The following is a 26172-nucleotide window of genomic DNA, read 5'->3' on the forward strand; positions in this document are numbered from 1 at the left end:
GGATCGTTCATTCATTAAAACTAAAGTGAATTGATTGTCAGCAGCACAGCACACTGTGCACACAGTGAAATTTGTCCTCTGTATTTAACCCATCACCCTGTGTGAGCAGTGGGCAGCCATGACAGGCACCCGGGGAGCAGTGTGTGGGGACGGTGCTTTGCTCAGTGGCACCTTCGCCGATCGGGATTCGAACCGGCAACCTTCTGATTACGGGGCCGCTTCCTTAACCGCTAGGCCACCGCTGAATTAAATGAATAATCAAACATGGAAAAAAAGGATAAAACACTGGGCCAGACGTTACATAACGACCATATACTTTTTTTTAATTAAAATAAACCGTCCACCCGCAGTTACAACGAAATATTCACAACGCTATTTTACAAAAAAATATCATCGACTTGTGTGGCGGAACCGTTTCCTTACAGTTTGGTACATCTGAATAGGCCCGAACACGACGGGTGATATTAATAAGCGTTCGGCCCTGCTCGTCACTCCTTGGCCAGGGCCGCGCCGCCGTGGTCCTGTGCCAGGCTGGAGATGGCGCGCGCCAAGTTGTTGATGGCCTCGATCTTCCGCTCCTCCAGGGCCTTCTGTTGCGCCCACATGTTCATCTTGCGCTCCTGGAGCTCCAGGTAGAGCTGCAGCACGTCCTGCGGCGGCCTCGGGGCGGGCGGGGCGGCGGCGGCCGCCGACGGCGTGGGCAGGATGGGGGTGAAGCGCTTGCTGGCGATGGCTTTGCCGAGCTTGGCGCCGCTCAGCTTGGCGCCGCGCTGGGCCTCCATGTCTTCTCGGCTCTTGCCCAGCACCTCGTGCATGGGCTTGAAGAACTCCCAGTGGACGCTCTGCACGCCCAGGCGCTTGGCGCGCTCGGCGTTCTTGCGGTAGGTGGCCAGCATGTTCCTCCACTTCAGGTCACACTCGTAGGCTTTGACGGGAACGTCGAGGCTTCCTGTGGCCTGGAGCTTCGCGGTCACCCTCTCGGCGACCGTCTCCCAGAGTTTCTTCTTCTTGCAGACAGGCTGGTCAAACTCCTGGTCCATTTCCAGGCGAGTGTGGACGAGCTGCCAGGTAGCCTGCAGTGTCCAGACAAACTCTGGACAAAAGACAGACACGCAAAATAAACAAATGAACGTTGAAAAAAAAGTTTTCATTAAAAAATCATAAATCAGCAATGAAATGCATGCAAATAAAATGTCGATCTGACTCGAGGGTTTCTGCATCGATTTATTACTTTCATGGATTCCACGGACTTGCCTCCTCCTTTAGACTTCTCAGAGTCCAAACTGGCATCGGTCGCGGCGCTTTCCTCAACTTCAATAGTGTCCGTCACGATGGTTTCGATCACCTGCTCCATGTTCATGAAGTCCAGACAGGTATTATCGGCGATTTAAACAACACGGTTTTCACAGCGATGATCCGTAAAGCGCGTCAAAAACACCGATGATTATAACAACCATCCGGCTGCTGGTGGAAATGGTGAACGAGCTGAACCAGGACCAGCTTCTGTACCTCGGCAGCCTTGTTAGTATGTATTAGAGAAACTGCTAAGCTGATCTCAGAACAGCGTGCAAAGACCTTTAAATGCTTCGCAGGAAGCGAAGACGGTTTGTTTTTACTCAGATTGGGAAATGTAGTTTCTTGCATCGGAGTAGTATGGCAAACCTGGATTAGAAAACTACAATCCCAAGCCTTCGAAAGTGCGAACGATTTATTGGGTCGGAGGCTGTTAATTTGTTGGGGATTGTAGTTTTTAATTTCCAGCTTGCTTACTTTTATGAAGGTGGCACGATGACTTTAAAAACTACAAAACCCATGGCGCCCATGTCGCGCCCGTTCAAAACCACGCCTCTTCCTTTAACGCCTCCTTGTTTGTCGCTCAGAAAAAAGATGGCGTCTGTGCAACGCCAACATGATAGCGTTGACTTGACGATTTATTTATCGAGAGCAGGGCTGTTGAATGACTGAGTGTTTGTTCTCGTTGTAGGCAGAAGGTAAAATACGTGTTGCGGGCGAGGCGTTTCGTGTCTATTTCATGCGTAATATTGACGAGACCTACTTTCCGCCGCAGGCCCGACATGAATCGGAAAGCGGACGGGTGCTTTAAAAACTACAACTCCCAGCAGCGTCGTGTAGAGGCGTTGGCAGGTTGTAACTCCATATTGAATGATGCGACCTAGTTTAATTTTTTGTTTTCATGTCTCAGGGGGATTAAAATATTATTTCAGTTGGGATATAAAAAGTTAGGTAAAGATGATTTTCCATTTAGGTTGTTAACCGTGCTCGCATAGGTGTGCACGGAAAAAATCCAGTTGTTCTAAATACCCTTTACACATTTTAGGGGACTGTGGGCTCACCATGGCCACCCAGGCCAGCTTGCAGAATGTAAAAGGCAGTAATAATAAAGAGAGTGCACTGCCAGAGTCGTCGCTCACCTGGTGCCTGTCCCAGCTCGCGAAAGTGGCTACTTCCACTGACCATCAGAAGACTGGCCTGCGGGGCTCGGACAACCGGAACGGCGAGGGCAGGGAACGGGCCCGGGAGACACAGAAGAGGCTACAGGCCAGCCAGTGGCGAGCGCTGGTGGCCATTCGGACCCAGCATATTAAAGGCGGCACCGGCCGGGTGGGCCGGTACCGGGTGCAGGGGGGCCTCCCGCCGCTCTTGGACCTCTTGCGGCGGCCTGATACCTCCAGGAAGATCCTGGACCTGTCCCTCAGCATCCTGGCCAACTGTTGCACCGAGAAGGAGACCCGGACAGAGGTAAGGAGCTCACCGCCCGGCTCGGCTGGCGCTCGTGTGCCCGCAGGTCACTGAAGGAACCTCTCGTTTCTGCAGGTGAGAAAGCTGGACGGGGTGTCAGCAGCAGGTAAGTGACCCGCGTGAAGTTCCCTCACAGAGCTGAGCACGTGCAGGGGACGGGCAGACACGTGAGCTCTTCTGTCGGTTACAGTGGAAGTCCTCAGGAGGAACGTTGCCGTGGAGACGGTGGAGAACCGCGCGGCCCGCGCCTTAGGGAACCTCGCCATGGACCCCGAGGGTTCAGCCCTCATCCACTCTGCAGGTGACTTTACTACAAACTTGTTTTTAATTTCATTTTATTCAGAAAGTTAAAAAAGATTTTTTTCCGTGATGGCAGGAGGCGTGCCGCTGCTGATCCTCTGCCTCTCGCTCCGCCCCTCGTCGCCTTCGCCCGCGGCCCTGCCCACCCTGCCGAAGCTGGAGCGCGCCCAGTCCGCCGCCCGCGCCCTGCTCTACCTCGCCGACACGCCCGCCAACCGCCTGTCGCTGCTGTCGCAGGGGGCGGTGCCCGCCCTGGTGTCACTCATCTCTCCGGACCAGCCCGCCGGGCTGAGGCGGGCGTCGCTGCGCGCCCTCCACGAGGTGACGCGCGGCTGCGGGGCGGAGTGCGCGCGGGAGGTGTCGCGGTGCGGGGCGCTGGCGCCGCTCGGGCCGCTGGCGTCGGGGGAGGGGACGAGGCCCCTGGAGGAGCTGGCGCTGAAGACCCTCGCCAACCTCTGCTCCCAGGGCTGCCTGCGGCCCCTGGTGGGTTCCCTGGGGGTCATTCCGAAGTTCTCGGAGGAGGCGAAGAGGGACGCGCTGAAGTCGGGGGTGTTTCTCAGGGCGCTCTGCCTGTGCTGTAAAGAGGCGGTGAACCGGGTCAAGGTGAAGGACAGCGGCGGGCTGGAAGTCCTGATCCACTTCCTGTCCGCGCACCAGAACCACCCGCTGACCCGGCTGGTGGTCCTGGCCTGCGTGGACTTCGTGTACGACGAGGCGGCGCTGGAGCAGATGCAGGACCTGGGTCTGGTGCCGCTGCTGGTCGCCCGTCTGGTCGACTTCTCCAAAGGGGAGGAGCCGGAGGCGGGCCTAACGTCCGCCACATGCGGGTCTGCTGAGCTGATGTCATCATCCTGTTTCGACTCCTTCGACTTCCCACACTCTGATGGGACCAGGAAGGAGGATGGTGCGAAGGAGCAGGGATCCTCCAGTTTCCTCAGTCTGAGGTCAGAGGTCAACCCTGCGGCGCTCAAATTTATTAAGATGAACGTTGTGTGATACGTAAATACGTTGTTTTTTATTTCTCAGGTCCTGGCTGGTGTCTGAAGGGTTAATCTCATCTGAAGAGGAGCTCCAGGACAGCGGCGTGGAGAGCGACTGGGGAAGCTTCTACTCCTCTCCCTCCCCCTCTTCCTCCTCATCTTCATCCTCACCCATGCCTTATCTTCCTGACCTCGGCTCCTCAACCACGTCGAAAAACGGCCCCCTGCCTTCCCCCTCCAAACCAGGTGTCACCCCCCAGAGCCCGTCCCCGTCCTCCACCCCCAAGCCCATCAGTCCATCCAAGGTCTGCTCCCCTGCGAGGAAGAGGCTTCGCGTCTCCTCGTCCTCCTCTTTGTCGTGCTCGAGTGTCGTCGCCCTGGACGCCCCGCCCGCTCTGTCCAAAGGCCCCCTGTACCACCACCCGTACCACCCAGAGCCATGGGCCCCCGAGTCCCCCATCCTCCTGCTGCTGTCGCGCTTCTCCCACGCCACCGACCCCAGCCCGGTGCTGGTCACCACCGGCGTCCTCTCCGGCCTCCTCCTCTACCTCACCCAGCACCGGGACCCCAGCGGCCGCTGCTTCCGCATGCTGGGCCGCCTGAGCTGCAACCCCAACTGCCTGCGGGCGCTGCTGCGCACCGGCGCCGTGGCGCTCATCCGCCACCGCCTCTGCGCGAGGGACAGGCCGGCCCGGGGGCGGGGACAGCAGAGCGACCGCGTGAAGGCCAAAATCAAACAGCTGGGTGGGTTCGCCGGCGGCTCGCCGACTTCACTTCCCTCTCCGACTTCCCCATTATTAACGTGTCCTGGTGTGCTCCTCCGTTCGCAGGTCTGGGTCTGCTCAGCAACCTGCGCGTCCAGTGCGAGTCCGGGTTCGGCGTCGGCGTCCTGACCCACATCATGCTCTCCGGCGTAGAAACGGACCGACTGCTCTGCGCCCTCTCGCTACCCCTGATCTGCAGGTACAAACCTCCTTGCACACACGTCACAGAATCACTCACTGCATTGGGGCCAGTGGTGGCCTGGCGGGTTAAGGAAGCGGCCCCGGAATCAGAAGGTTGCCGGTTCGATTCCCGAGCCGCCAAGGTGCCACTGATCAAAGCACCGTCCCCACACACTGCTCCCCGGGCGCCTGTCATGGTGCCCACTGCTCACTCAGGGTGATGGGTTAAATGCAGAGGACAAATTTCACTGTGTGCACCGTGTGCTGTGGTGCTGTGTATCACTTCACTTTCACTTCGTACAGACGTTCAAATAATTCAATATCACATTTTAATGTTTTTATAACCTAGGAACATATGTGCTGTGGGGTTGCCAGATTGGGTTTTGGTGCTGCATTTATTGGGTGATTAAGGGCTGAAACAATAATTTATCCGGCTTCTTAGCACATTTACGTGTTTGTCTTAAATGCATAAAATACCAGGATGTAGCACATATTCGTATTTATCCTTCTCTACAAGATCAGACGAATCCGCCCTTATCTGTCAACCCAGGCCACCCAACTACTGGTTCAGTCCTTAGTAATCTCACGACTGGACTACTGCAACTCCCTTCTAGCTGGTCTACCACTATGTACCATCCGACCTCTACAACCCATACAAAATGCAGCAGCACGACTGATCTTCAACCTTCCCAAATTCTTCCACACCGCCCCTCTGCTACGTTCCCTTCACTGGCTCCCAGTAGCTGCACGCATCAGGTTCAAAATACTGATGCTGGCCTACAAAGCCAAACATGGAGTAGCACCATCCTACCTCACAGCCCTTATTACACCTCACACTGCACCTGGTATACTCCGAGCCTCCAGTACTGCTCGCCTGGTCCCTCCATCTCTGAAGGTAAAAGGAAGACGCTCATCTAGACTCTTCTCCATCTTGGCCCCTCGGTGGTGGAATGAACTTCCCCTCGAGGTCAGAACAGCTCAGTCACTGAGCACCTTCAAACGACAGCTCAAGATCTTCCTCTTTAAAGAATATTTAGATTAAATTGTAATTTTCTTGTTGTCGAACTTTGTGTACAGAATCTACAACAGAGTGAATAAAATAGATGTATTCATAGTTGGGGTCCTAGTGAACCGGAATTGATCTCTTCATCGATGGTAACTTAAGCACGTTGTAAGTCGCTCTGGATAAGGGCGTCTGCCAAATGCCATAAATGTATTTAAAGTAGATGTGAATATATACTGAACATGGCTTCAACCTCAGACTGTTTTATTATTTTTTTTTTTCCAAGTAACAAAAACCTCCTGAAGAAGCTCCTGTTGGACAACAGCGGTCTGATGTTTGCTCTGGAACACCTTGGTTGTGACGACAACGACGGGGACCGGGGCCTCGCATTCCTGGCTGGCTGGCTCCGCCCACTTCAGGAGGTGTCCGCCCCTCAGCTCCATGCCTTGTACTCGGCGCTCCTCATTGGCTGCCTCTCCAGCCTGCTGTCAAATTCCAAGGGGGAGCAGGAGAGAAAGAAGGTCGCCGTAGAAACAAGTCCTGCCACGTCCCTTCCTGAACCGGGACCCACGAGATGTTCCTACAGCCGATCAAAGCACGACCTCCTCCTCCTCCTGGACGACGGCAGCCAGGTTCCCGCCTGCAGGGAGGCGGTGTCAGGAGGGGACGGCGAGGACGCCGAATCTGGGTACTTCAGGGCCCTCCTGAAAGGAGGTTTTGGGGAGGCTCGGGGCTGCGAGGAGGCCATTTCCCTCCGGGACGTCACTCCGGGAATGCTGCTGCCCGTCCTGCACTACCTGCACGGCTGCCGCCTGGACGCTCGGGAGGCGCCGGTGGAGGTCGGCGGCGGTCCGGGACAAGCGCGCGGGAGCCAGTGTGACTTTTTGGCCTCCCTGTTCTCCGGGTGCGTGAGTTTGGTGACGGACGGGCTGTTCCTGAAGTCCGCCGTGGCCGAGGTGATGGTCGGCGCCTGCCGGTTCCTCGTCGCGGGCTTGCAGAGGGCCGCGGAGGACCTGTGCGTGTCCCTCCTGCTCTCCCTGGACGCCGCGCCGGCGAGAGAGGCCGGCCCGAAGCCCCGGGACCTGCCGCGCCTGCTGCCGCAGCTCTACTGGTTCTCCCAGCGCTACAACTACCCCAGGCTGGGCCGGGCCTGCCTGTCCGTGCTGCTGAGACCCCAGGGGGCCCCGCCCGCCGACTGCCTGCTCCGGCTGGCCCGGCAGGCCGACTGCCCCGCCGGCCTGAAGAGGGACCTGCTGGGACTGGCCGCCGCGGCCCTCGGCTGATCTCCAGCACCTTTCTGTTTTATTTCCTCATCCGTTTTGTACAGTTGCAGATTATTATTATTATTATTATCATCATCATCATTTTTTTTTTTTTTTTTATTCCCGACGTTGCTGTATAATCTAGAGAGTTTGTGTTGTCGATTTAAAGAGAACCGTTCCGTTCCGATGGATTCACGGTGAGCGGGCTGAAGTGTATAAACTAGAGAGAATATAGTGCAGATCATGCCGTTTAATTTCGTATTTCTTCATTTGCTTCCGTTGCTGGGAGCGTTTGAGGTTCCAGAATAAAAGCAGGGCCCTGCTGCTGCTGCAGGTCTGTAGGATCTGGGTGACGTGTGCACCAACTGAAACTCCATCATGTGTCAGTCCCAATAAACCCAGAAACCCACAAACGTCCTGCCCGTGTCTTGATTACTTTCATTTCGCTCCTGGATTAAAAGCTAAAAGTGCGAAAGTTATTGGTCATTGTGAAACGCAGCACACGGTGTCACGGTGAAACGTGTCCTCTGTATTTAACCGTCACCCTTGGTGAGCAGTGGGCACCATGACAGGCGGCCGTGGAGCAGTCTGTGGGGACGGGACCTTCATCAAGGTGACCTCAGTGGCACCTTGGCAGATTGGGATTCGAAACAGATGTATGGTCCCACTGGTCTCAGATCAGTGACTACATGCATTGTATTCTTCAGTCAAAACAGCCTAAAACTATTCAGCAAAACCTTGTTTTATGTGCATCACACACAGAACCAACGTTCCACATCCGGTTTGTGCTGCTGCAGAATGTAAAGTGAAAGTGAAGTAATTGTCACTTGTGATGTACAGCACACGGTGCACACAGTGGAATGTGTCCTCTGCATTTAACCATCACCCTGAGTGAGCAGTGGGCATGACGTTTGAGTGTGATTTAAAGGTGACCTACAGATTCTCATATCAGGAGTCAGGAGAATCAGTTCGATAACGTACACCGGGAACAGGGCCAGTGGTGGCCTAGCGGTTAAGGAAGTGGCCCCGTAATCAGAAGGTTGCCGGTTCGAATCCCCATCTGCCAAGGTGCCACTGAGGTGCCGCTGAGCAAAGCACCGTCCCCACACACTGCTACCCGGGCACCTGTCATGGTGCCCACTGCTCACTCAGGGTGATGGTTAAATGCAGAGGACACGTTTCACTGTGTGCATTGTGCTGCTGTGTATCTCAAGTGACAATCACTTCACTTTATGGTGAGCAGCCATCGTCCTCGCCGTTCATTCATTCACTTCTGTAGAGAACAGCTGTTCTCAGTAAGGAGAATAAAAACTGATTTTATTCATTTTCAAAAGTATTCCTGTCCGTCATCGGGTGCGTTCTCTCCGCCGACTGGCTCCCGGATCTAGTGGTGGGGTCCCTCGTATCCGGTGGGCAGGGCGTTGGTGTGCGAGTTGTGGAACAGGGAGTGGTTGCCGTCACCCCAAGGCCAGGGCTAGAGGAGAGAGAGAGAGAGAACGGCGTTTTCTCCTTCGTCTCATCCTTCCAGGTATGTCTGTTAATAATACTGCGGATGTTGTGGACGTGAGTTGCCGTACCTTGGTGCGGATGCGTAGGTGAGGGTATGGCACAAACTCTGGAGGCTGGTGGGCCCCGGCGTGCATCTTCATGTAGACGTTGGCCATGCACACGGCCACGCCCGGCAGGGCCAGGATGAACGACAGGAGCTTCCATGTCTTGGCTGTGGGGTTCAAAGCATGTTCATCACACACACACACACACACCGTCTCTGAACACCAGATTAACACCACAACGGATCTGGGTGAAGTGAAAAGGCGTCACTGACCTCCACCTTCATGACTGCCGTGGGATGCTGCTGCGGCGAATGTCTGGCGCAGCAGAACCGAAGCAGGAGACGTGGCCATTTTTCTACAACAGAGACCTGCCTTTCCAGGTTACACACACACACACACACACACACACACACATGGCAGAGGCCGTTTCATAAATATTCTGGAGGGAAGAACACATTGCATTTGAAGAAAATTTGTCCAAAAATGGGCAGAACATTTGGCTGCTTTAGATCATCATTGTTGACCAAACCCACAATTTCCTATACAGTTCTACTCATGCATCCTGACGGGAAACATCTCAACCGGGTTCGGGAACAGAGGGGGGTTCCAACAGCTGAACGCATCGTCTGTACCAAGCTCCCTGACCTTCAATCCATCTACAGCAAGCGGTGCCGGACCAGGGCCAGGAAGATTGTGAAGGACCTCAGCCACCCCAACAATGGTGGTAGTAGCAGAGTGGGTAACAGAAGACCCAGGTTCAAACCCCACTTACTACCATCGTGTCCCTGAACAAGACACTTAACCCTGAGTGTCTCCAGGGGGGGGACTGTCCCTGTAACTACTGACTGTAAGTCGCTCTGGATAAGGGCGTCTGGTAAATGCTGTAAATGTAAATGTAAGTCCAACACAGAGAGAATGAGGAGGAGCTTCGTCCCGCAGGCTGTACGAGCTCTCAACAATCACAACACTTCATAGGACAGGACACTAATACACTCCAGCACTTTCACTTTCAATCACTCCTGGACTCTATCCCCCCAGTACTCTTGCACAAATTCTTTTTACTTTTTTACTTTTCACTTTATACTTGACTCCACCTATTTGCACACCTTCACCCTACCTGTTACACATATTTTATGTTTTATGTTAAAGACATAAAAGTGTAATATTTGGTTATGTTTGCAATATGTGCATATTGGTTCATTGTATACTTGCAATATTGCGGTCTGTACAGTCGCTAAAAGCATTTCACTGCATATCATACCGTGTATGACTGTGTACGTGACAAATACAATTTGAATTTGATTTCATTTTATTATTTCTTTTCCCCGTAAACTCTTGCAAACATGCAGAAAAACACGCCTATTTGACTTGTTATGGCCGAGTCCTTCCACCAGAAACGTTCTAGACGTGTCCTTCACTGAAACAAACAAGTGTCACGAGAATACGGTCTTAGCTGCCCTCCAGAAGCACACATGGGTAGATCCTGCTTACCCCACCACTTCTTCTGCAGGTATGTCTTTTTCCTTCCTATTAAAAATGTACAGACTGCGTTCTCTTGCCTTCCCCCGTGTCTGTTTGTCCTTCAGTCTGTCCTGGGCCAAACGCCGAGGCTCCTCCCCACTCAGATCTGTCCGTCTGCCAAGAAACCTGCCGTTTATATTTGGTCAAGTCTGCAGGACGTCAGAGGTGCCATGAGGAAGAGTTGGAGTTGTCTGCAGGAGTACAGTGTGAATAATTCGAACGATTACTCGAGTCCCCTTGTCAAACAGGACAGGCCTCTGCATCTCACCAACTTTAATGAGGAAGTGATAGCACAATATCATGGATCAATATCATATCAATACAGCGTCATGCCGCAGATTCCCTTCCACCGAGAAATGGCCGGGCTTAATTAATTTAATTGCAGTATTTTAATTTTAGCCATGTCCCATTTCCAGGCATGCATGCTCAGGTGGAACCATCTGGAATACTCATTCCAACGTCCAGCACGCAATGAATCATGGGACAGAGGCCTGGAGTGGTGCTAATACCTGTTTAAACATCACTTCACCTTTTTTTTCACCCATAGATTCTCTTTATTGCCTAAAATATATCATGTACGGTTTCGCAAATATCACATGTAACTTGTCCTTGCGTGAACCAGCGTTGCCAGATCCGCCGGAATTCCAGTTTTGTTTTTCCTGTGAAGACAACGCACAAATAATTCGGGCTTGGTTTTTTGTCACGCAGTGAGAGAAATAATGGTCACGTAGCAAATTGGTCCTGTGATCTGCAGCGAAAAATCCATAAATCTGCTCTATGGCAAAACAAGTCGCAATGCGGCTACAAATAAGCGGACCTGGCCACACATGTGACTGACGGGACGCGCTGACATGCTTCAGTATGGAAACGTTGGCACAGCGCAGCACCGTATAAAACCGAGCTCAACCACTTTCTTTGAGGGAAATAGCCCGCTAATAATGTGAATTTAGGAAGCGGATGTGCGCACATGTACCCCTAGATGTGCTCCTGGTAAGTTGTAGGAGGGCAGAGAGGCCAGCAGGGGGCGCTCTGACAGAAGCGCTCCAGGGCCGCGCCTCGCTTCTCCTTGAAGTCATGCTGCGTCCTTCAAAAGTAAAAGATTACCGAAAGCTCAGCGTTTCACCTGTTTAATCGTGGATGTGAAGATATCCGTAGGTTGTTGCATGTTATCTTCGTTACGTCTTCATTCTCTTCTCTTTTCTGTACGTAATCAGTGGTTCTATTCGAGCAAAATCTTCGGGCAATATATAAATCTAATTAAAAACGAAGAGTGAACAGGAGGAAGACATATTTCTACGATGCTACGGTGGAATGACATTTGTGTTCAAATGACAAGTGAGCATGTGTGTGTGTGTGTGCACATCTGTGTTTGTGTCGGTGTGTGTGTGTGTGTGTGTGTGTGTGTGTGTTTGTACCGACTGCCCACTTAACAAGAGTGAATCTTTGACTCCTATTCGGCCGCCTCCAGCTCCAACACAAACAGCCGGCGGTCCAAGCGTGAAGTCAGCCCTTCTGCCCGGCGAGGGTGAGACTCAGGCTACTGAATCATGCGGGCCGGCCCGTCTGGGCGTCTGGCCGGGCTGTTTTTACGGGCAGCGGCTCGCTCGCACTGTACATGTCAGACGCCCATCAGCCGACAGACACCGAGAAATGGCTGCGAAAACATGTCAAACCTGGCCAGGAGACGCACACGCACATATATATATATATATATCATGTATGCTTTATTTTTAGCAACAAATGTACATTCAGACAGATATCTTTAAACAGTTTTTATAAACCCACCACACGTCATTAACCGAAAAGAGACGTAGCCTCAACACGGCCACATGTGCACACACACACACAACGCGGTCATATACCTTAACCTGGCCGCGCGGGCCGGGCTTCGTGCGTGGGGCAGGCCGGCGCGGTCGCCATGGCGATTTTTGCGGACAGAGCCTCGTGTGTGTGCCGGCGCGCGCCAGGCATTGTGTTCTGTTCCGTCCTCGCAGCACAGTTCCTCCACTGTGTGCAGTTTACCGAGCGTTTCACGGCGGCGTCCACGGCAGGCCGCCTTTGACCCCAGGTCGGCCCGGACAGACCTCCAGCAAACTGCAGCAGTACATCATGCATTTTTTACTCCAAATAAAGTTATAAATTGGTTTAGTCCCCGTTTGGTATGAGAACCGTTTAGCACTTGAGTGGTGGTTGTAGGACGACTAGAACGTGGACGCTGGGCTACATGTGGGCTACATCTGTGCCACTGAGCAACCAAGGGTGATGGTTAGAAGCAGAGGACACAATGACAATGACAATCACTTCACTTGCACCTTCACCTCCAAATGAACGGATCTGACGCTACGATGACATCATCGACCTCTGCTTCCCGGTTTTGGCTTCACATGGAAATGGATCCGATTGGCTGCTGCTTGCAGTGTAAAGCGACAGAAAAGGCGGGGAACAGTAGAAGAAGTTAGAGAACCCCCCCGTCTTACCAGCAGGGCAGCTGAACCCGGTTCAGATGCTGTTCGTCCAGATGAATCATCTCATAAGATCTCGAACCCGTGGCCGTAGACATAAACTGGTGGGGCAACACAGAACGAGCACCTGACGTCTGCGCCGGTGTCTATGGTGATGGAGTCTGGAGGCACCTTTTTAAGGCGAGGGTACCGAGGGAACGGCGGAGGAACGTGGGGATAAAAGAGCCTCTGTGCCGAGACACGTTAATGTGAAATTCTTCAAATGTGAAAACGTCAAACAGCACAGATTCGAAGGAGCGGGGTGGATAGACGAGGGAAACGGATGCCGCGTGTCCATGATTTCACTCCAGAATGGTTGTCAACGGCCTGAGGACACAAGATAAAATCACCTTTACCTGATTAATTAGTCCATTTAACCATGGCTGCCTGTGTCTCTGTAATTTTCCATCGGCTTTAGCTTGTCTGTGTTGGACGGGGACGCGGCATGTCCGTTTTTTGGCGTGTCTCTTTACTGTAGGCGGCTGAACAAACCCTCTCCGTGAGCAGAGCTCACCATCAATATTGTCACTGTCTGACTGCAGCAGCAGGAGACAAGAGGGGTGAGCGAGGACAACGATGGACACAGTCTCACCGACACACTCACACACAGAGCAGTTAGGGACGCCACGAAATCCTGAATAAGAAAACTTTTCAATAATACGCCTCCTATTCCTGTTTTAGTTACTCTGCATGTAACGTTGTCTGGAGTAACAGGTTCCAGAATAATCGACAGGCCCGTTGTACTAATTATGTATCTCCAGGTCAACAATCTAAAGGTTTTAAAAATGCACAAAACTATGAGCTACAAGCTTGGTCAGATATTTAGTAAAAATTATTATTATAACTGGGGGTAATATGCAATGCAGAAATGTGCAATGTTTCTGGTGTATTACTACTGTTTTTGTCAATGCCTGTCACTCCATTGTATACAGACACACACACATATATATATTTTCCAACACATACATTCATATTTTGTGTTTCTAGATTGTATAGTGTACATTTTATACTTTATTGTTGTATCGTTTTTTATTTCTGTTCTTATCTTAAGTGACACAGTGAAACGTGTCCTCTGTATTTAACCGTCACCCTTGGTGAGCAGTGTGTGTTGACGGTACCTTCATCATGGGGACCTCAGTGGCACCTTGGGATTTGGTTTTTTACCCGCTAGGCCACCACAGCCACCAATCCAGTCTTTTAGCATGAAAGTCACAGATTGGGGATTTGGATCCATGCTGATATTTCTTCTCAGCTTCATTTTCACCCTGCGACTTGCTGTATTTGTCACAACAATATTTTTGTTGGAGCGCTCGGGTGCTCCCAGCTTCGGTGCCACCTGCCCAGTCAAGGCCAGTCTATCTCTATAAAGCCTTTATTAATATTAAAGATAGGAATAAATAGCAGACCCTTAAACGGGAGTAGTCATGGTGTGGGGTACGTCCCACCCACCCTGATGAGACAGGAACATTTCCAACGTGCAGCGGCGGTGGCGGCGTGAAATTTTCTACGTGAGAGGTTTGCGTTCCTGCGGCTTGCCGTGGTCTTCATTTTGAATACACGCTGCCGAGCACAGTGTCAACACGCCGGCACCGTGAACGGCTTATTGTTGCAGCGCCGGGGCGAGCGTGAGCACCGAAAGAGACCACCTCTGACACGGCAGTAAAACCACAGTGCCACCTGCTGGATGGGAGCCAGGGGCCAACAAACAGGCGAGGGCCCTCAGCTGGGTTATTAATAACACGTGCCACGGCTCGCGCCGACCACCCCGGTGGCAGCAGACGGTGCTCCAGCTCGCGCTCTCCTCCAGATGGGCGAGTGCGTGTGAAATTGTGTTTATGTCTTCGTGCACGAGCGTGTTTAGAAATGACGCGTCTATTCCCTTGTTTTTACTCCAGACTCCACCCCCTCGTCCCATTGGCCGCAGAGGATTTATAGAAATGGAGGTACAGATGTCTGCGCTCAAAAACAAGGCCTCCTGTGTAGTTACGTAACGCTTAATTACCTTGAACTCGGTGGAATACAACGTCCCGCCATGGCGTTATGGCCACCCGCATGATGTTGAGTGGGTCAACAGTAGGTTGCTGCTAAAACTGCCCATGGGCTCCGCTAGAGCTCTGAAGGTACCTGCTGTGGAGTCTGAGAGCTGGAGAACTTGGTGGCCAAGTCAATCCATTCTTCAACCGGTTCTGCAGTGTGTGTGTCCAAAGCATCACACCAGCTTGTCCTCTTCCCAGAGTCCATACTGGTGCTGTGTCTTCCACCATGTAAAAACACACACAGCCAGGCAGGAAATCAGACCAGGACACCTTCTTCCATTGCTGGTCCAGTTCTGGTGTTTTGTCAGTCTATATAAAATTTGGACTATATTGTATACTGTTGTTGGTTTATGCTGCTTTACACTGACACCGTTGACCAGAATCAAATTCCTTGTGTGTGTTGACTCACACACTTGGCCAAGAAGTGGTTATGATGGTTCCTCTCGAGGTTTCCTCCTGGTCACTGCTGCCCCTGGCTGCTCACCAGCGGCCTCGAGCTGCTGGTCCTTCGTCTGTTGGCGATTTGAGACCATGGTAGTAGTAGCCTTGTGGGTAACACACTCGTCTATGAACCAGAAGACCCAGGTTCAAATCCCACTTACTACCATTGTGTCCCTGAGCAAGACACTTAACCCTAAGTTGCTCCAGGGGGACTGTCCCCTGTAATTACTGATTGTAAATGCTGTAAATGTAAATGAGACCACGTACGTTGCAAAAAGGGCCGTATACCATCACAATTCTCATTGTTCCGTAATGATCATATCCATGGTTGGCCCAAACCTCAAATTGCCCTCCTCGCTCACTTCACAGTTTGCACATTAGTTGAAGAATCACACACACACACAGTTAGTGTTGACAGGCCCAAAATGAAGTTGAACTGGGTGCAGACAGCGGGGATTTTTACGAAGTGAAAACCCCTCCAGGGCCTGTTAAACGTCTCGCGCCTGTTTTTGCGTTTGCGGAGCTGACTCGACTTCCTGTCGGGGAGGAGGATATTTCCAAACAAACAGAACATCCGACGGGCACACAAGCGGCGCATGGTTCTGGAAAGCGCCGCGTTAAATTGTAGTGTAAATATGGCTCTGCCCGTCTCCGCCAAGTGCTTGTTTAATGGTGTTTAATGTGGAAGCCTGTCTCTGCGTCCTACAGACGACGCCATTCTTGAGCCCTCTCGAGGGGGGGGGCACAGAAAAGACCCCTTTTTATTTCCACTCGCAGATGGCCGTACACGTCACCTGTCTGAAGCTTCCAGAATTCGCTGGAGCGCCACTGTAACAGCAAAGACAACCCCGCACCCCAACATTAACACCCGGTGTCATAGTGGGGGGCTGGGTGAGGGTGGGGTCACCGCAGCATGGGGGGAAATGACAACAGGACTGAGACGAAGAGCCCGTCATGCTCTGGAGGGCTTAATCGAAATGGTGAGGTCACAGTCACTGGCTGGGAGCACCGTCTGAGGACGGGTCACCGGGGTCACCATGCTAGGGTTGGGGTTCTGGCCAAATCTTGGCAACGCATGTTGATTTTGATATTAATGACCTTGAACATGTCACCACGTATGGAGAGAACGGCGGCATTGTGTGAGGGCGAAGGTCAAGGTAGGCAGGTTCCAGTCGGGTACGTGACAGCGCGGAGGGCAGGGCCGTCCAGGGGGACGGAATGGGGCCCAGGACCCCGACCAGGACGTATTTAAGGGGCGGGCGGGTTCCGAGATGCCAAGTCGTGCCGCGAGTCTCCTGTCTCCCGCTGCCTCTCCCGCTGTCTGTCTGTCTGTCTGTCTACTGTCTCTCCGCCAGCATGCCGGGACGGGCGCTACTGCAGACCTCTCTGGTGCTCTGGCTGGTTCAGCTCACGCTGCAAGGAGGTAAGATGTGAGGACGGGGTGCTGTGTGTGTGATGAGAATGGAATATAACATGAGAGCATGCAAAATGTGCAATTTATTAATAAGTAATAAACCAGATGTCTGAGAACAAGAATAGAATCATTTATGTGTGTGGTTTTAGGATCTGATATAAAGAGTCAATTTAATACAGGGCTATGAAAATTGAGCCTTTTGTCACATTTAATCTAACAGCATGGACAGATGACGCAAACTAATAAATTCTAAATGGGCAACATAATACTCTATTAATATTTGGAAGAAAGCATAACTGAGCACAGTCTATTAAATATCTGTTTAGAATCTATAATCTACTTTAAAATTGCATATAGGAATGAGCCCCACTAGTAACTTTTCTCTAACGGGATAACACACACACACGATCACAGCCGAACCATAACTTTTGTACGTCTTTCCCCCCCAAGCACGCACGTGTCAGATTTCCTACACACTTGACAGGCCGTGAAGAAAAGAAAAAATAATCTTCTGTGCCTCCCTGTACTTTTGGAGGCGCTCCAGACCCCCGTGCACCCGGCGGGGTTGCCAGATCTCAGGAGTGAACACACAGCGAGCTTCTCGTATCTCAACCGTTCAAAAAATAATGCAGTTAAAGTCATTGCATTCAAGTGTAATTAAGTAATATCCTAATTATGACAACATTGACAATATTTTCAGAAATCGGTCAAAAAGGGACTGTACTGGATCACAACCCCCTCAACAACACCACCACAGACACACACACACACGCAGACACACACTCACACACGAGACACACACTCACACACACGCAGACACACATACACTTACACACTCTCTCACACACGCAGACACACGCGCACATACACACATGCACACACATACACTCACAAACGCGCACACACACACTCTCTCACAGACACGCCCACACATGCCTATACACTCACACTGTGTCTGCAACAAACTGCAGGGTGAGAACAAAGGGGTGGAGGTGACATCTAACCAACTTTACCAAAGAAGACTAACAACTAATAATGAAAACAACTGAATTTATTTTACAAGTTAATTTGTAAGTTGAGAACTTTCTGGACAGCGTATGATTTGAATATGTTCCTGCTTGAAATATTCAGTCATGTCAAATTGTTGTCAATAAAACATTTATAATAGATTTGTACCACTAGGTTACTGGCTGCTATGAAGGTGTGGTTTTCGTTTTTATGGAAGCCACTGTGAGTCAGTTTGTGGGTTTCTGTCCCACCTGACCACCACTTTTTCCATTTCTGGGTTGTGTGTTTAAATCATGGTGAACGGCCTGAATTCACACTCATGCGCTCAACCTTTCTGTTGTTCTTAATTCAGGTATCAGCAGACCACAGAGTGGAGGACTTGGCCGCTTGATACCAGGAAGAGGTTACAGTCATTTTAATACCAGGGTCATGACACAGAGGCCGGCGCCAATGCAGCTTTCTTTTCTCAACTAACATTAACATCAAGTAACGCAGACATTTCTCTGCTGTCTGTTCTGCAGGTGCTGGTGTGCTGGGAATCCCAGGAGTGCGTGGGAATGGGGGAGGAAAGTTGGGCAAGGCTGGGGGTAGGTGGGATCTTTTAGTCAACATTTAAGCATTGCTTCTGTGGGCAACATTTAAGCATAGCTTCTAGATCTAGGATTTCTAGATCACAAAAGCTTGAAAGTTGCAAGCACACTATATAGTTCATTAAGTTCTGGTGGCTTTAAATGCATCAGCCTGTGCCAGTTTAATCATGGGTTTATTACAAAGTTTTATTGTGCATGTTTGTGTTTCAGCTGCAGCTTTCAAGCCCACAGGTGCAGGAGGTCGGGGACTTGGAGGCCTTAAGCAAGGATATGGTGCACAACCAAGCTATGGTATCTATCTATCCATCCATCTTTCTATCCATCCATCAATCCATCCATGTAGAAGTGCCTCTCTTTTTCCAGGAGCTGCTTATGGAGCTGGCCTGGGCCCTGGTCTGGGACTGGGTTTGGGACTAGGTAACGGCCTTGGTGGAGGACTGGGAGCTGGTCTGGGTCCTCAAGTTGGAAAGCAGCTTGGCAGAGGTGAGAGTGGATCTCCATGTCATTCAAGTGCAGTCTCACCCGGAACAAGTCACAGTAAACCAAGTGCAAATAAATCACAACGCGTGACCCTGGTCTGCTTGTTTCACCAGGGTACGGTGGTAACGGTTATGGATCTCTGCCTGGTGAGTGTGTGACCCACATGTGAAAATGAACCTTTGCATGCTATTAAATGGCACCTAGGGTCTATTCATCTATGTTAAACTGCTTTGAGTGTATGACTGTGGGTTGATGCACTGCATCTCTCGTGCCATCCAGGGTACGGGGTCGGTGCAGGAGGCTACCCTGGAGCCGGTCGTGGTGAGTTACTGTTACTAAAAAAGTCTGCCACACATCCTTCAAATGCATCGCTTCTAAAGTCCTTGCTTTCAGATAAGTCAGAAACCTGTGAGGCCATCTTTTGTATTCTGAGCAGCGGAACATTTCGAAGGTGGAGATGTTGTGAGCAGGAAGTCACACCTTAGCCAGCAGTCATTTGAGGGGCTCTGTGAAAAGGGGGTGTCACTTCCTGTGAAGACAATCTGTAGCTGTTGTGTTTTTCTTTTTAATTCTCTCTCACACGCTGATGTAATTTGGAATGGAGTCTGAGTGACAGTACCTCTGTCTACCACTGGTAGGCGCTGCAGCGGGTGGATATCCCACAGGACAGGGGGCTAAAGGACCCAAGCCGGGTAACCGTCTCTCGCCCGTAAATGTCTTAACAACCCGTCTCTGTGCGTCAGTCTAACTTACCTTTCTGATATCTTAATAAGTAGGGCTGTCAATCAATGAATGAATTGCACATTTGGCCATTAATTAATCATATATATTAATTGTGACCAAAGCCTGCTATGATGTACATTCAAAAGTGTTGCAGAGATGTACATTTAACGTGAATTGTTCTTTTTGACGGCCCTACTAATAAGATTGAGTATGCGAACGGAGGAGGATGCGTTTGGATCTGTCTTCAGTCATGTGTCTTGTCAGCATATCTCTTTATTGCCACCTCTAACCCCTAATGAGCCATCAGAGAACATGTTGGTGGCGTGAGAAAAACTCTCATCTGCTTCTATGTGGCGCGGTTTCTGTTTACGGCGGTCAGAACGGGGTTCTTATATCTGTGTCTTTTGTGGTTTTATCGACTGCTGCTGCTCTTCTGTCTGGTTGAATGCACGCGCGTCACCCCAAAAACGTCTTGGTCGGCATGCATTGTGACCTGCTGGATATCTTGCAGGAGCGGGAGCTTTTAATGGCCATGGGGCTGGAGGCAATGGTAAATACACAGTGGCGTCTGACTCTGTCCACGGTCACATGTTTATTATACATGCTTACTCTGGTCAAACCAATATGTTGTATTTGTAGACTTTTTTTTTTCATGTGCATGACTTGTGTACATGGTCTCTAGGACACGGGCAAGGACCTGCACTGCCCGCTACACAGGGTCCCAAGCCACCCAAACCGGGTAAACGCACCCCCGATTCGCCCCTTCTTCTGAGTGCATGCACGCATTGCAACCTGCTGTTACTCAACAGCCACACTAAACCCATGAAAGGCTGAGATCCTCACTGTCGAGATACATGTTGTTCTTCAGCCTTGTCATCTGACAGTGTCCTGGTGGTTTCTGGTTAATCGTCATTTCTCCACTAACCTACCTCCACTTCACCTTTATCCCTGGAACAGCACCAAACCCCAGCAAAAACAAAAAAGCAGCCGATGTGCGGTGTTCACAGTGTGTGCAAATCTAAACAGGGCTGCTGCTACGTCCAAAAGCACAGGTTCCGAGGCAACAGGCCTAATCTGGGACTAGGCTGCCCTCTTAAAGGGACGGGGAGGTGACACGCAACAAGCAAGCATGCCCTGGGCACATGGAAACGGATTCATTTTAAATGATGTTCCGTTCAGATTTAGCCTGAACATGTTTGTGGTTTTGATGTTCTTGTTAATCTGATTGGTGCTATTGGCCTCGGAAGTGGCGAAGGCGTGCATTGGTGCATTAGCGCAGTAGTGATAGAATGGGTATCAGCGATTTGTGCATATCGGCCACCGCCCATCAGGGAATCTGTGTTTTTCTTACATTTTTCTCACATTCACAACTTTGTGTTTAATGTCCTCTGTTGCAACATCTTCTCCAAAAGTGACAGATGAGCAGAATTGGTCAGAATTGTACACCATAAATAATTATAGACTAATCAGGAACGTCTTTAATATTTTCATTGGGGGACATTAAGAACCTTTTCCTCTCTTTTCATCCAGACTTTGACTCTCTCACACGTTCGAAAAGCGAGGCCACGCGGCCCGCCCACAGGTTAAGTTTTGTTCCGTGTCATTCCACAAGTGAGGGAGTCATCGTATTGAAACACTTTCTGTTGGTGTGGAATCGGCATGTCGACCTCCGTCACCGGTAACTATGGTTACAGGCCTGTGAGCTGATGGTTGAATGCTGTGATCTCCAGGGTTCGGTCCAGCAGCGGGTGCTCACGGCCGAAAGGGACCTAAAGGGAACGGTAAAGCCATCTCAGTTCCTCAGATCTTGCCGCCACATGTCATTGTCGGAGTGAATGGTATTTGCCGGGAGAATTTCTTGTTTCATCTGTGCTCCAAAACGGCTGATTAACAACCTGAAGTTAGTTGGTCGTGCTTTTTAAAACTAACCATAAGCCGTCAGATGTGATAAAGCAGTGCTGTGATCTCCAGGATATGGTCCGGCGCCAGGCCTTCCCGGCGGAGCTGTCAGCAACGGTACCTCCTCTCCTCTGCAGATTTCCCTCATGGAGATGATAACGTAACTGATGCATCATTGTAAGTTAGTGGGTGATGAGCATTGTGATCTGTAGGGTTTGGTCCCGGAGCTGAACTTGGCAATGGACATGGGGCAAGGCACAATGGTAAATCCGTATAAGGTCAAAATCATTTACAAAAGGAAAAAGTATGGAGCAGTAAACCCTGTGACTGGTGTTGTGATGTTTAGGACATGGTCCAGAAGATGTTGTATCCAATGGACCTGTCAGAAATGGTAATACACCCTCGTATCATTTAGCTTTAACAAGTGTTGGGTATTTATTGGGAGGCTGAATGCAAGTTCAGTTCCAACTGAAGCTGTAACCCATCTTGTGGTCTCCAGGACTTGGCCCAGGAGACGTAGGTCTTGCCAATGGGAAAGGAGCTAAAGGCAACGGTAAATTTACCAGACATACGAGTAAAGCCGGAGCCACAAAAACGTGCTGCTTGTTGAATAATGTCTCTTGGTCCCTGTGGCTCAGGAGCAGGGCTGCCTTTCAGACAGGGTGCCAAGCCGGCGAAAACGGGTAAACCTTGCGTGCCGGTGCATATCAGTCTTTGCATCAGCTGCATGTCAGGCCACATTCTGACTTAAGACTTGCACAGATCATATTGGACCCAACAAGTACGCACATGCTCGTCTTAACTGAGAATTTGGCACTTCCTCCTTTACCACCGTCGGTCATTCGGTTATGGTGCGTTCTTTTTGTACGTTCTTTTGCCGTCTTTCTCGTTTAACAAACCTGGGCCATTTTCACAGATTTGAATCTGCAAATGAAACCACGTGCGCGTGTCCTGCCTTTACATGCAAACGAGCTTTTAAAACCGACTGATGATTGCTGGCGAAATGAAAAGTCTTTGAAAATGGTGCCCTCTCCAGCTTGCGAACACTCGGAGTGGCGTGCCGAGGAACGGGCTTTTCTGACTGATGTGTGTGACTGGTGTTCCTTGCACAGGTTACGGCCCGGGCTTGGGCAGCTACCTCGGACTCGGAAACGGTTACGGAGCAGGTACTTACCGAATGACAGCCGTGCATCAGACACCAACAGATAACCCCAAATAACAGATTTTTCCCGGCCGTAGGAACCGACTGATCCGCTTGTTTCTTCCCGTTCTCCGCAGGCCTGGGGCAGGGCGGATACCCTCTGCTGAGAAGCGGAGGCAAGCAAGCAGGTGGGGCCTTCTTCCATTCTGCCGTCTCGGGCGAGTTTCTGCTCCGTCTGTCTCGTGACGTGTCCGTCTGCTCTGCCGTTATCAGGCTACACTGATGGACAGCTAGGCTTCCTAGGGACTGGCCTCGGATACGGTGATGGATACGGTCAGTGCTGCGCCTCTGCACAATGTGCATTATGTCATGGTCGTGATGATATGAAGAGACTTGCGATCTCTGACCTCTGCAGGAGCCGGGGCCCTCGGCGTGGGAGCCAAAGCTGTGCCTGCAGGTGTCTGCAAACACACATCACAGCCATAATCCGATCCGATCCGCTCCACAGCGCCGATTCGGTAGATTCTAACACACGCGTGCTCACCTTGCCTCTTGTCTTCGTGCAGGATACGGGAACGGCTATCTGCTCGGCGGAGCCGGTTACGCTCCAGGTGAGAAACGTCATCCCGCCCGCCGCCCGCTCGTCAGCGCTGAAGGTAACGCCCGGTGACTGTGACTGTGTTTCAGGAGCCGGCGGATACCCGTCACTGTTAGCCGACGGGGCCGGGCTGGGAGGCAAAGCAGGGAAGGGTGCAGGTAACCAAAGTTTTGCCAACAGGGTAACAAGATGAACCCTGTGAACACATTTACATTTACAGTATTTACCAGACGCCCTTATCCAGAGCGACTTATAATCAGTAGTGACAGGGACAGTCCCCCCCTGGGGACACGATGGTAGTAAGTGGGGTTTGAACCTGGATCTTCTGGTTCATAGGCGAGTGTGTTGCCCACTAGGCTACTACCACCCTACACGAATAACACGAATAGTCGGACTGAGATGTGCAGGAACGGTGACCAGTCGCGGTGATAGATGTGCTTGTGGTGCTCCAAGGTACCCCCAGGTTCATTTTTCTGAATGTTCACTGCCAGTCCAATTAAGTTCTACAGTAAGAATTAAGTTTTTACTCTCGGACTAAACAGGAAACTGGCCCATAAAGGCCCATGTTTGTTGGAGTTACCTGCACCTTTATTTTTTTCCGTTTTCTATTTAAGGATGTGTGTAGAGTAATCTGCTACTGAGTAAAGAAAGTTTCCGCCCTCTTGCTTTGACCCTTGCGTGTCTGTAGGAGGCGCTGCCTTGGGTGCTGCCGGCTCTCTGCCCTACGGGGGTCAGCCCGTGGTCGCCGCCGGCCTGGGTCCTGAAGCCAAGTCTGGGTACGGAACCGGCTCGCTGCCATATGCCGGGCACGCCGCAGGACTTCTGCCAGACGGCGGACTGGGTAAATACCCCTGACGGTCATTTGTCGTAGTGTAGAGGTAAAAAAAACGGCGTAAAGAGATCCGCGTGGTGACCTTGTGATTTGCAGGCGCCCTCGGTGCGGGTCTGGACCCATCTGCTGGGAAATATGGTGAGAACCGCTGACACCCGACCCCAGAGGGGACGAGATGCGTTGTCCGGCCCCTAACCCTTTACCTTGTGGTTCCCCAAGCAGGAGCCGGTCAGCTTCCTTACCAAGGCGCTCCAGTCATCCCTGCAGGGCTGGACGGTGAGTGTGTGTGTGTGTGTGTGTGTGTGTGTGTGGAGTTCATTTAATGCTTAAAAAAGTCTGTCTTTAGATGGCGGATACCCATACGGTGCTCAGCATCTCAGCCTGGAGGCCGAGGCCAGTAAAGCTGCCAGCAAATATGGTGAGTGAGTGTGCGCTACACTAACGTGTGTCTCACCGATGCTGCGACTAGTACGCGTGAGGCCGCTCGGCCCACTGGCTGTACCGCGGTGTGCCACGTCCTGCTTTCGCTGTCTTCCTGGGCCGTTTAATTCTTTTCCTCCTGCTGTTTCCCTAAGGGGACGGTGGGGCAGGGCTGCGCCCCCAAGCTTCCCAAGCTTATGGACTGGAGACTGGGGGAAAACCTAATTGCAAAAATGGTACTTGTGTGTGTGTGTGAGAGAGCTCTGCACGGGGGGACTTGTCTCAGGCTTGCTGTGTGCAAGTCGTCACCCTCATGCACGTGACAGTTTGTGGTTCGTGCGAGTTGGACGTGTGAACTAAACATGTGCGTATTCTGTCGCAGGAAGTGGCAGGGGGTACGCAGGATCGCAGCCAGCAGGTAAAAGGGCAGGAAATCAGACGCTCTCGCACGCATGCACACGTCCTCTTTCCCAGACGCGCACTTACAGAAGGTAGACCCAACAATTCATACGCTAAAAAATTCATACGCCCCCCGGGCGACTGTCATGGCCGCCCACTGCTCACCCAGGGTGACGGTTAAATGCAGAGGACACGTCTCTGTGGTCTTTCACAATGACCATCACTTCACTTTCATCAGAACGTATAAGAATAGCAGTTTTATTAAGAGCTTCAGAGCTGCATTCTATCAGTTTTTATATTGTGCAGAAGTTTTGTCGTTCAGTTAAAAATAATATTACTTGGTGACACTTTTGCAGCTGTAAAGGAAGTGAGCAAGTACGGCCTGAACGGCGCCTATGGCAACGGCTACAAAGGTGGGCTTCATTTCATTTGTTCTTGTTGTTTTTGGACATTTTCTTCTTAATCCTCACAGTTTATGCTAATAATCGGAATCCCTCCCATGTTTGTGTCTAATCCAGGTTGATCCAGCAAGCTGTGGCTCCGTTTCCCTCATGTGTCAGTCTCTTATTGTATGTTACATTATGTTGGTCGTATGTTCTGTTTTCTTCACCATTTTTGCCTTCTGTGTCGGTCATTTTTGTCAACTCCCCCCATGATTTGTTGTCCAGAAAAAGTGCTGGTTTTATTGGTTCGTATCCTTGCTACATGTGAAATGATGTTTTGCTTTGTTTCCAAACATGAAACATTAAACAATTTTCACCGTTTTCAGTTTTTCAGTGTTCGCTTTTCCATTTTGACTTATGGTTGATTTTATTGTTTTGCATTGTAAGTATCGTCATAATGCAAGATCATTTCGACAACAAGTAGAGGAGACCTTCTTCCGGGAGCCATAAAGCCACAGTCTTCCTGTCCCACACAGTCGAAATGAAAACTAAAACAGTGGGGCAGGATGAGGCAGAATTAAACGGGTTATCTGAATCAACATCTCACTTTTTACTGCCATCACATTTACGGCCTTGTCCAGAGCGCCTTACAATCAGTAGTTACAGGGACAGTCCCCCCTGGAGACATTCATGGTCTTGCTCAGGGACACAAAGGTGGTAAGTGGGGGTTTGTGGTCTCCTGGTTGATTTGCAAATGTGCTACCTACTAGGCTGAAGGTCACAACTTCCAAAGAAGTCTCTGGCCTCGTCCACTGCACTTCACTATATTTTAACAATTTGTGCCCCAGAAATGTACCTGCTGCTATAGTTATGCTGATAAGAGTAACTAATACTTTCTTATGTACAACAGTAGATTTGTAAAAGCCATTTTATCCCTGGCAAAAAAATAATTTTAACTGCATACCATGAAATATCTTTCAATTT

At 50.8% G+C, this 26172-nt stretch overlaps 4 protein-coding genes across 11 annotated transcripts; 2 read left to right on the forward strand and 2 right to left on the reverse strand.

The window, feature by feature from the left end:
• Window positions 1–251: 251 nt before the first annotated feature.
• On the reverse strand, window positions 252–1651 carry LOC114794740 (uncharacterized). Of its 2 annotated transcripts, none has more exons than XM_028987498.1 (2): window positions 1255–1651; window positions 252–1093 (listed from the first exon to the last, which is right to left on the reverse strand). In XM_028987498.1, the coding sequence occupies exons 1-2, from the start codon at window positions 1358–1360 to the stop codon at window positions 489–491; spliced, it is 711 nt and encodes a 236-aa protein (XP_028843331.1). In that variant the 5' UTR covers window positions 1361–1651; the 3' UTR covers window positions 252–488. The 2 variants fall into 2 exon arrangements, with proteins under 2 accessions (XP_028843331.1, XP_028843332.1); XM_028987499.1 differs by having other exon boundaries at window positions 1232–1651.
• Window positions 1652–1880: 229 nt separating this feature from the next.
• armc5 (armadillo repeat containing 5) lies at window positions 1881–7665 on the forward strand. The gene is made up of 9 exons (XM_028986374.1): window positions 1881–1991; window positions 2069–2145; window positions 2339–2760; window positions 2836–2866; window positions 2951–3061; window positions 3137–4004; window positions 4087–4784; window positions 4871–5003; window positions 6274–7665. Exons 2-9 carry the CDS (start codon window positions 2076–2078, stop codon window positions 7268–7270), a joined length of 3330 nt encoding a protein of 1109 aa, XP_028842207.1. The 5' UTR covers window positions 1881–1991; window positions 2069–2075; the 3' UTR covers window positions 7271–7665.
• Window positions 7666–8545: 880 nt separating this feature from the next.
• cox6a2 (cytochrome c oxidase subunit 6A2) lies at window positions 8546–10448 on the reverse strand. 3 transcript variants are annotated; one of them, XM_028987135.1, is made up of 4 exons: window positions 10294–10448; window positions 9075–9170; window positions 8827–8969; window positions 8546–8723 (listed from the first exon to the last, which is right to left on the reverse strand). In XM_028987135.1, exons 2-4 carry the CDS (start codon window positions 9151–9153, stop codon window positions 8634–8636), a joined length of 312 nt encoding a protein of 103 aa, XP_028842968.1. In that variant the 5' UTR covers window positions 9154–9170; window positions 10294–10448; the 3' UTR covers window positions 8546–8633. The 3 variants fall into 3 exon arrangements, with proteins under 3 accessions (XP_028842968.1, XP_028842969.1, XP_028842970.1); XM_028987136.1 differs by having other exon boundaries at window positions 9075–9174; window positions 10294–10440; XM_028987137.1 differs by having other exon boundaries at window positions 10362–10434.
• A 5810-nt stretch (window positions 10449–16258) lies between these two features.
• LOC114794988 (glycine-rich cell wall structural protein) lies at window positions 16259–25576 on the forward strand. Of its 5 annotated transcripts, none has more exons than XM_028987926.1 (30): window positions 16259–16724; window positions 18076–18126; window positions 18245–18310; window positions 18524–18604; window positions 18677–18796; window positions 18907–18939; window positions 19073–19114; window positions 19432–19485; window positions 20028–20066; window positions 20199–20255; window positions 21247–21297; window positions 21488–21532; window positions 21628–21678; window positions 21762–21806; window positions 21915–21968; window positions 22054–22098; window positions 22528–22581; window positions 22694–22744; window positions 22830–22889; window positions 22972–23013; window positions 23123–23167; window positions 23244–23312; window positions 23843–23995; window positions 24083–24124; window positions 24206–24262; window positions 24333–24404; window positions 24562–24642; window positions 24789–24824; window positions 25162–25218; window positions 25324–25576. In XM_028987926.1, the coding sequence occupies exons 1-30, from the start codon at window positions 16520–16522 to the stop codon at window positions 25326–25328; spliced, it is 1863 nt and encodes a 620-aa protein (XP_028843759.1). In that variant the 5' UTR covers window positions 16259–16519; the 3' UTR covers window positions 25329–25576. The 5 variants fall into 5 exon arrangements, with proteins under 5 accessions (XP_028843759.1, XP_028843760.1, XP_028843761.1 ...); XM_028987927.1 differs by having other exon boundaries at window positions 24209–24262; XM_028987928.1 differs by lacking the exon at window positions 24562–24642.
• Window positions 25577–26172: the final 596 nt, after the last annotated feature.

Source organism: Denticeps clupeoides, chromosome 7 (assembly GCF_900700375.1).
Source record: "Denticeps clupeoides chromosome 7, fDenClu1.1, whole genome shotgun sequence".
NCBI classification, from domain to species: Eukaryota; Metazoa; Chordata; class Actinopteri; order Clupeiformes; family Denticipitidae; genus Denticeps; species Denticeps clupeoides.